The sequence below is a fragment of the Triticum dicoccoides genome, chromosome 3B (genome assembly GCF_002162155.2).
Source record: "Triticum dicoccoides isolate Atlit2015 ecotype Zavitan chromosome 3B, WEW_v2.0, whole genome shotgun sequence".
Taxonomy (NCBI): Eukaryota; Viridiplantae; Streptophyta; class Magnoliopsida; order Poales; family Poaceae; genus Triticum; species Triticum dicoccoides.
The window spans coordinates 818,952,245-818,961,061 of NC_041385.1; the positions used below are offsets into that span (position 1 = coordinate 818,952,245).

At 49.5% G+C, this 8,817-nt stretch overlaps 1 protein-coding gene across 1 annotated transcript in view; it reads right to left on the minus strand.

Moving 5' to 3' along the window:
- Positions 1 to 7,415: 7,415 nt before the first annotated feature.
- LOC119280163 (wall-associated receptor kinase 2-like) overlaps positions 7,416 to 8,817 on the minus strand; it is a 4,063-nt gene continuing 2,661 nt past the window's right edge. The window contains exon 3 of the mRNA XM_037561115.1: positions 7,416 to 8,482. Within this exon, the coding sequence (XP_037417012.1) occupies positions 7,416 to 8,482 (1,067 nt within the window). The remainder of the gene's footprint in view (positions 8,483 to 8,817) is intronic.

Consider the following 8,817-nt stretch of genomic DNA (forward strand, 5'->3'; position numbering starts at 1 on the left):
CGCAACAACTCACTCGGATCCGCATTTTTCTTGTATCCTTCCAGCTCTACCATCGTTATCTGGGAATCGGCAATTTTCGAGCCTTTCTGAAAACACTCTTCTGCTTTCTTCCGATTGCCAGTGACCGTGATCACACCTTTGGGGTCGGGCATCTTCAGTTTGGGGTACACGTAACATGGTCGAGCCATGAACCGTGCGTAAGCAGGTCTCCCCAAAATAGCGTGGTAAGCACTCTGAAAATCCACGACTTCAAAAGTCAGCTTCTCTTTGCGGAAATGCTTCGAGTCGCCAAATACTACATCCAGAGCTATTTGGCCGAGTGACTCAGCCTTCTTTCCAGGAATGACTCCGTGAAAACTCATGTTACTGGGGCTGAGTCTGGACATCGGAATGCCCATTCCCTTGAGCGTCTCTGCATACAGTATATTCAATCCACTGCCGCCATCCATCAACACCTTCGTCAGCCGAGTGCCCTCGACGACTGGGTCGACCACCATCGCTTGCCTCCCAGGGGTGGCAATGTGAGCGGGGTGATCGGACTGGTCGAATGTAATGGGAGTTTGCGACCATCTCAGATAGTTTGGCATCGCCGGAGCGACCATATTCACCTCGCGGTTGATCACTTTCAGTCGACTTTTGCTCTCTACATCAGCAAAAATCATCAGGGTGGAATTGACATGGGGGTAATCTCCAGCGATGTCCTCCTTGTCCTCAGCCTTGTCTGACTCCTTCTCATTGTTCTTGGGCTGCTTGCCTTGAAACTGCTGGATCAAGAGCCGACACTGGCGAGTGGTATGCTTAGGGTAGATGAAGTTACCCTCTTCGTCTTTCTTCGTGTGGATGTGATACGGCAGATCCATCACGTCATTTCCTTCTTTATCTTTTACCTTCTTGGGGTTCCAAGATCCTTTGGGCTTTCCTTTGAATTTGCCCTCTGTTACGGCCAGAGCCTCTCTAGGAGCAGCTGGCTCGGCCTTCCGCTTCTGCTTCCGACTGGAGTTTCCTTTCTCCGACTGACTCGGCTTGTACTTGCCGCTCCGGAGTCGGTCCTCTTCTTCACCATTGGCGTATTTTGAGGCGATCTCCATCATTCGACTCAAGGTCATATCTCCGGTCCGACCGAACTTCAGGCTTAATTCTCTGTTCTTGACGCCATCCTTGAAGGCACAGACCGCTTGATGGTCCAACACATTCTCCATGGTATGATGCAAAGTGATCCATCTCTGGATGTAATCTCTCAGCGTTTCACTCGACTTATGCACGCAGACTTGCAACTCCGTTAATCCGGCTGGTCGTTTGCATGTTCCTTCGAATGTCCTGACGAACACTCGGGAAAGATCTTCCCAAGTGTAAATGCTGCTGGGAGCTAACTGATTCAACCATGCCCTGGCCGAACCTTCTAGCATGAGTGGCAAATGCTTCATGGCCACTTCATCATTACCGCCACTAATCTGTACCGCCACCCGGTAGTCCTCGAGCCAAGTTTAAGGCTTGGACTCTCCGGTGAACTTACTTACCCCAGTCGCCAACCTGAAGTTGGGGGATATTACTGCGGCCCTGATGGCTCTGCTAAAGCATTTTGGACCCGAAACATGGACTCGACTGCTAGTGGGCACATCTCTGTGAGCTCTGTTCCGGTCGACCAAACCCTGCACGATGATGGATCTCGCGTCAAAGCCTGGTTCCCTGGGATCGACCGGAGCTCTCCGCCCAATACTGAGCTGGCGCCTGTCATCTTGCTGTCGATGGACATTAGATCCTCCTCTCGGGGGAGGAGTGGGCACTCGACGCCCATCATCACGATTAAATCGGTCATCATAGTGATCTTGCTGGACTTCACGTCCCATGCGCCTCGGAGGCGACCTTGGGCTGTGAGCCGACTGAACAGTATTCGCAGCGACAGATCGACTATGAATCCTGTTGCGCGACTGTGACACGATTGAATTCTGATCCCCTGCTGCTCTAAGCAAGTCTCTGATTTGCATCAAGCCCCTACCAGCCTCTGACTGAGAGGGCTGAATTGACTCCGCTATACGGGTTGCAGCTGCTAAATTCTGAATCGGGGTTCGATATACCTGAGTCGGCTGCGGAAAGAGTTGACGTCGACTGGAGTCGGGTACCCACTGCCGTGCACGCTCGTCAAGAGCTCGCTGGAGGTTCTCCAGTCGAGTGCGTTCAGCCAAGTTGGCCAAGCGCGCCTCTTCCAAGGATCGCGCCTCGGGAGTTTCTCCTGCGATGGGAGTATGCAGGGCATCCATGTTCCTGCGGCGAAGTTCTTCCCTTTGCAGAGAAGTAAGTGGCTCGGGTTGATACTCTTCATGCGCCTGAGCGGGGTCGCCCCCACCGTCCACCCCGTCGCCACGAGGGAAGCCAGGAGGGCTACGAGGCCCGTCGACCATCAGGACCTCCGCCGCTGGATCACTGCTATCGCAATCGGATGCAGTCTCTACGGAGCCAGTCAACAGATCAAACAGGCCGTAGAGAGATTCGTTGGGCTCAATTGCCGCGACCTGGGTGGTGGCCGACTGGCGAGCCACAGCTTGCCTCACCCACCGCTGAAGCCTCGACCGACCAGTGCGCTTGCGCTGGCGGGAGACCGGGAGGGAGGATGACACGAAAGTCGTCTGATACGGAGTCGACAGTTGCCGCAGCAGAACGCCGTGGACACACGCCTGAAAATGCGTCGCGCCGCGGACGGGGAGCGCGTCGATGTCGAGTGGAGCCTCCTGGAGCCAAGCGGAGTCGTCAGCGATGAAGGTGAGCGCGCCGAGACGGATCTCGCGGCCCTCGACCAAAACTCCACCCGAAACCATGATGAAAACAATCAGAACGATTGCAACTTCTCCAAAAATCGCTAAAACACCTGCCCCACGGTGGGCGCCAACTGTCGTGGTTCTAAGTCTAACAGTAGAATGGGGGGTAGGTATGGAGAGGCAAGATCTTAGCTATGGAGCAGTTGTATACGCAAGGGATGTACGAGTTCAGGCCCTTCTCAGAGGAAGTAACAGCCTTACGTCTCGGAGCCCGGAGGCGGTCGACTGGATTATATGCGTATGAATTACAGGGGTGCGAACCCTTCATACTGAGGAGGGGGTGGCTTATATAGTGTCTGCCAGACCCCTCCGGCCCTCAGTTATGCTGGGTTCAAAGTACATAAAGATGGGCGTTACTGGTAATGTCTTACATAAAGTGTCATCATGACCATAAAGGCTATTTAGCTAAAGACCGTTGGGATGCAGAGTGGCTCTTGATCTCCTGGCGGTCGAGTGAATCTTCATGGTCGAGTGCCTTCGAGTCTGTCGAGTGGAATCCCTCTTGGTCAACTGGACGGCAGTTTCCTCTGAAGGTGTCCTTGGGGAGGGTACTTAGACCAGGTCCGTGACCCTACCCTAGGTACATGACTTCATGAGCAGCAACGCCCACGCCTCCCCGGCCGGGTTAGGTCAGGTTACCTGGACGCTGAGTCGGGGCCGCTCCCCGCACGCACGCCCAACCCAAGGATCCTTCTACCTGGTCAGGTAGTACACTAGTATGAAGAGCCGAGGAACAATGCCAGGCCATGAGGGTTCCCATCCTCTTGTCGATTTGGTCTTGAACACCTACAGTCATGGAAACGTGAATCAGTCTCGGGAGAATACGAGCAGAAGATGCATGGCGAGTTATTTGATCCGGCCGCTTACCATCTTGAATTTGTCCACAGTTCCAGAGAAACCCCCTTGATGAATCTGTCATTCCCCTGAATAAGGCATGTGTTCTTAGGATAACAGCAGCAGTACATTGAGATCTTTGGGGGGGAAGATAAGGTTCAAGTAGTAGATACAATATACCATTATGTCCAGCATTTGGTTATGAGCCTCCACCACTTCATTTATATTATCTGATATCTACAGAATGATAAACAGCTTCAGTAATCTTCAAGCTGGAAAGGCTGTCAGCAAGCAGATACATACATTTGAGTCAACTATGGGAGTGACTGCTACTCATTTCATTTTGTCATTTGAGGACTGAACCTTCAATAACTTTACTACTTAAAGCCTTCCTTGAAAAAACTCTACTACTTAAACTGGTCATGCCTAATTGCTCACAGGCCGCAAGCAAAAATCAGACGAGAACACCAACAGTTAGAAAAGGTGCCTCGGTAACTTTTGTGTGAACACCAACAAAGACAAGACGCCACAGTAGACCTGACGACTTATGCATGAATGGTCCGCCAAAATCCGACCCGTTGTCTTGCAAGGGCTGACCTTCCTTTTGCCGTTTTATTTTTTTGCTGTCTTGACGGACAAGTTCATTGTTTACTTGTCCGGTAAGTTCGACTTGGAAACCAAGTTGATTTGAGATCGTGGTCGCAACACAATACCGCATCTGGTTCACCTATATATACTGCTTACCGGCCTCGACCAAGATACACTGAAAACACCTAGGGTTTTGCCTCATCTCGCAACTTGCTCTGCCACCGTGGTCTACTCTATCCTGAACGCCAGCGTGCATCGGTGTGCGGGAGAGCAGATCTCTGGAACCGTTCGTCCTTGTGATCCTGCAACCGGAGAGCTTGAGTTAGGTTTTTGGGAAGCGCTCTAAGCAACTGCTCAACTTCGTCATCATGGGTCGGCTCAATTCATGTTGAAGAAGTATTCAAGGCTTGGCTTGCTCGCCGTCGTGCTGCGGAGGGCCCCCAAGGACAATTCCTTCGGCCCGGGAGTTCATCTCATCGGGGCAGAGCCAAATGGAGGCTGGCTTGGCCCCAGGTGCTGCTCGGCAGCGAGGACTTCGTCGGCGGCGGCGGGCAATAGAGCTGCAACTCGCAATGAGGACGATGTAGGACTTCTGGATGTTCGTGGAAGTTTGCAATAGATTCAGGTGTGTGAAGGAGAGGAGAGGAAGCCAAGGAGAAGTAGGGGACTCACTGCTAAAGGAGATCGATGGCACGACGGAGATCGATCTGAAGTGGGGAAGAACGTGATCGTGTCATCTATTCCTGGTAACCAGACCAAGATTGTTGGGGATGGAAACAAAAGGCAACATAGGCGGTGGCATGAACGGACACTCGGGTCACCGTCGTCGGCCGCTCTCCAATCACCGCTAAAGACAAAGGTGCATCCATCGACCTAAAGACAATGCCTTGATCCTTCATGAGGCCTCGATGACCTCCACGGGGCTGGGAGGCACAGTATCGGGGCTGTGATGGACGCGACGCGGTCGGCGCCAGTCTCCAATGGTGGAGCTTGGTTTGGTGGCAAGGATATTCGAGGTGACTCCAGCGGGTGGGCACAGTGGCGGCGAGGTGGAGTGGCAGGGGGGAGACGAGCTTGGGTAGGGGAGTGATGGCGGGAGCGGCGTGCTTGTAAGTTGAAGGATCACCTGACAAAGGGCCCCAACTGTATTGGATATACTAGGGGGTTAAGAGAGCAATAAAATGGTCCGAGAGTGATGTGAACCATCAACTTTTTCTAATTCGCAAAAAAGTGTATTGTTCAAAAAATTCCACGCACTTCCATTTTTTTCTCAAAAAAATTTGAAAGCGTTTAGCTAGCATTAGCCATCGTGGGCATTTCATATGTTCAAAAGACCAAAATATGCGAAAATGGAGCATAATTCAAGAACTAAGGTCTCAGACATTGCAACATTCTCATACATAGCTTAGGTCTCACAAATATATCTCACACATAGCTTTGGGCACATTACAGAAAAAGGGCTCACGCATGAAGCTCACACATCATCCTCATATCCGACCAGGCTACGGAATGTTACGTACTTCCTCTTGCCCCGTGTCCTTAAGGCATTGCTTCCTCGAGCTACACCACTACCGAAAGAGACACTACTGAGCTTATCAGATCGTGAGGTATCAACAACTGCATGATAGAGAAAATTGTTAAACTATAAAGTAATAATAACTGTCAAATAGCATTCATCCTCAAATCCGAGCAGGCCATGGAATTTTGCGTACTACTTGCCGCGTGTCCTGAAGGCATTGCTTCCTCAAGCTATACCACTACCGGAAGAGACACTATTGAGCTTATCAGACCGTGAGGTATCAACGGCTGCATGATAGAGAAAATTGTTAAACTATAAAGTAATAATAACTATCAAATTGATGTAGATTGACTGAAACTGGAAGTATGAAGTTGATACACCAAATGTGAAGAACAAAGTACACTGACAGGCAACAAGACAACCATGCATACAATGAAAGAGGTCCGTCGCGAACTTGCCTCGATACTGAAGATTGTCTGAAAAAGCACCCTTCACACACAAAGTTGTCAAACCTGTATATTAACCCACACTCAGAATATTGTACAAGATAGCACATGGATATATATTTAAAACTCAATGCATCTCCTCTCACCGGTTAACATTGTACAAGATTTAGTTTTAATTTAACACCTTCTCTGCTAGTATACGCTCACAGAGCACCGAACCGGTTGACTCTACAAAGTTAAACTGTGTGTCCCTGTAGTCGTTTATTTCATCTCTGTACCATAAGAAACTTGATTCCAATGAACAAGATAAACAGTAGACATGAAACAAGCCATCAGTTAGCTAGCCATTGTCTCAATAGTTGATTAGTTCTTGTCCGGATGCAATCTTCCCAATCCCAATTCATGGAGTACTAGTATTCGTACTAGTCTAATTGAAACACCCACTAAAATTAGCCCTGGCACTTGCATTCCAGCGAACCATAATACAACGAGAAGCTAGCTAGAAGGTTCAACTATTTGCTCATTCTTAGATCAGTTTGCAGGGCTGATAACCGCTAATACCATCATGCAACACAGATCCAATTAACCATAGATTATACTACTTTTGTTAATCCCCAGAACCTATGAGTCGCTAATAAGATTAGAGGAACACGTACCAAAAGAAGACAAAGCTTTAGGCCGCTGTAGGAGCAGGTCTCCATCGACTTCGGCAGAGCGGCTGCGGCTTTGATGGTGGTGCGGCCTGGGAGAGCCGCCGCGGCGCTCGATCTGAGGAATGGCTCGGGAGGCGCGTTGGGAAGGTGGCCCTCGACTCCGGTTCGCAAGATGGCGTCGTCGCCCCTGGTCCTCGTGTCGGCGGCGTCGCCTCCAGGTCCACACATCGTCGGTGCCGTCTACGCACTCGTGAGATGGGATCGGAGATATGCGACAGTTGCGTGGGATTGACAGAGCGAGGCACAATGTTTCCAAGAAAAAGACACGGACCATAATACCCTTCTTGATTAAATTAAATATTTTAATTGACATGTCAAAATCAACGGTGGGAAATAATCAAAAGAGGAGTTACACGAAATTACGGTTCGTAACTCTCCAATCACCGTAAAAGAGCTCGTAACTTTATGACATGACAAATCAAAACCACATAAATACACCAGTTCAATAAAAGTATAAAATAGCTAGATGGAATATGTAAAATATCTGCATTGGATATTTCTTTTAATTGATCGGTGCTTCATTACCTAGCGTGAGCAAAGCAACATCAGCTGGAGTAGAATTTAGATTTCCTTGGTTATTTATGTCCTGGGCAGGCTGAGCAGATTGTCCAATAATGTTGTCAAGAAGTTGTTCTACTTGTCTCATATCTAGGCGTTCATTTGGATTTGGTTTTAGACAATCCACAGCAACTGCGCTGACCATTTCCATTAGCTTAATATCAATCTGGCTTGTAATGTCTTTGTCAATGAGCTCACTTACTCTTTTATCATGAGTTGCCTGGACAAACTTTGCAACATAGCTCCTCCCTTCATCATATGTCGCGGGCGTCCTCGTGACAAGTTCTATGAGAACTATACCGAAGCTGTACACATCGCTCTTTTGCGTAACAGTCCCATATTGCATATATACTGGATCTATGTAACTCATGTCCCCAATGACATGCTCAGTCTTCTCGTCTTTTCCTCTTGCAAGCAGCTTCGAAGTTCCAAAGTCTGAAACTTTTGGAGTGAAATATTGATCAAGAAGAATATTGGCAGATTTAACATCACCATGACGGATAGTACTCTCCCCTGCTGAATGCATGTATGCTAAACCTTCAGCTGATCCAACCGCAATCTTCAAACGTGTATCCACTGTAACGATATCTCTATGTTTAAAGAGAACATCATATAGACTGCCTCTCACTACAAACTCGTACACCAACAAGGGCACATCCATCTGTAAGGAGCACCCAAGGAGCCTAACAATGTTCTTGTGCCTCATTTGGGATTGGATTATAACCTCATCAGTGAATTCTTTCTTCATGTCCTTGTCAACTTTGATAGATTTCTTTACAGCCACTTTGCTTTCATCTTTAAGAGCCCCCATATAAACTTTACCAAACTGACCTTCTCCAATTACATCCTGGTAGTTATTTGTTATTTGTTTAAATTGTCTCCTTGTATAGATCCTTATATTCTTTACACCTTTTAGTACCGGACCACCATTTTGGTCGTAGAATCTTTTAAGTTTTATCTGTTGGTAGGTCAGAACAATGAGGACGAAGAAAGCAATCAAGGCAGCAAACCCTGCAAAAAAGTTCAACGTACTTGAAGCTTTAGTTGAAATCGACTCCCTGCCGAAATCCGCCCTCCGATCGAACTCTACTTCTGGAGCAAAGCCAAAAGAGAGGAAGAGCGTTTTAGAGGCCGCTCCTCACCCTAGCCGCCGCCGCCCTTCCCCGCTCGTCGCCGGCGGGATCCGGCCTCCCTCGCCGGCGCGCGGCCCGGATCCGGCCCTTCCTCCCCCCGCCCCTCCTCCCCTCCCCCTCCTTCCGCCCCCGCGCCGTCTCCCCGGGAGGCGGCCGGGGCGGCCCCTGCGCCGCTGCTCTCGGCGTCGATCCGCCCTTCCCCTCCCCTGCCGT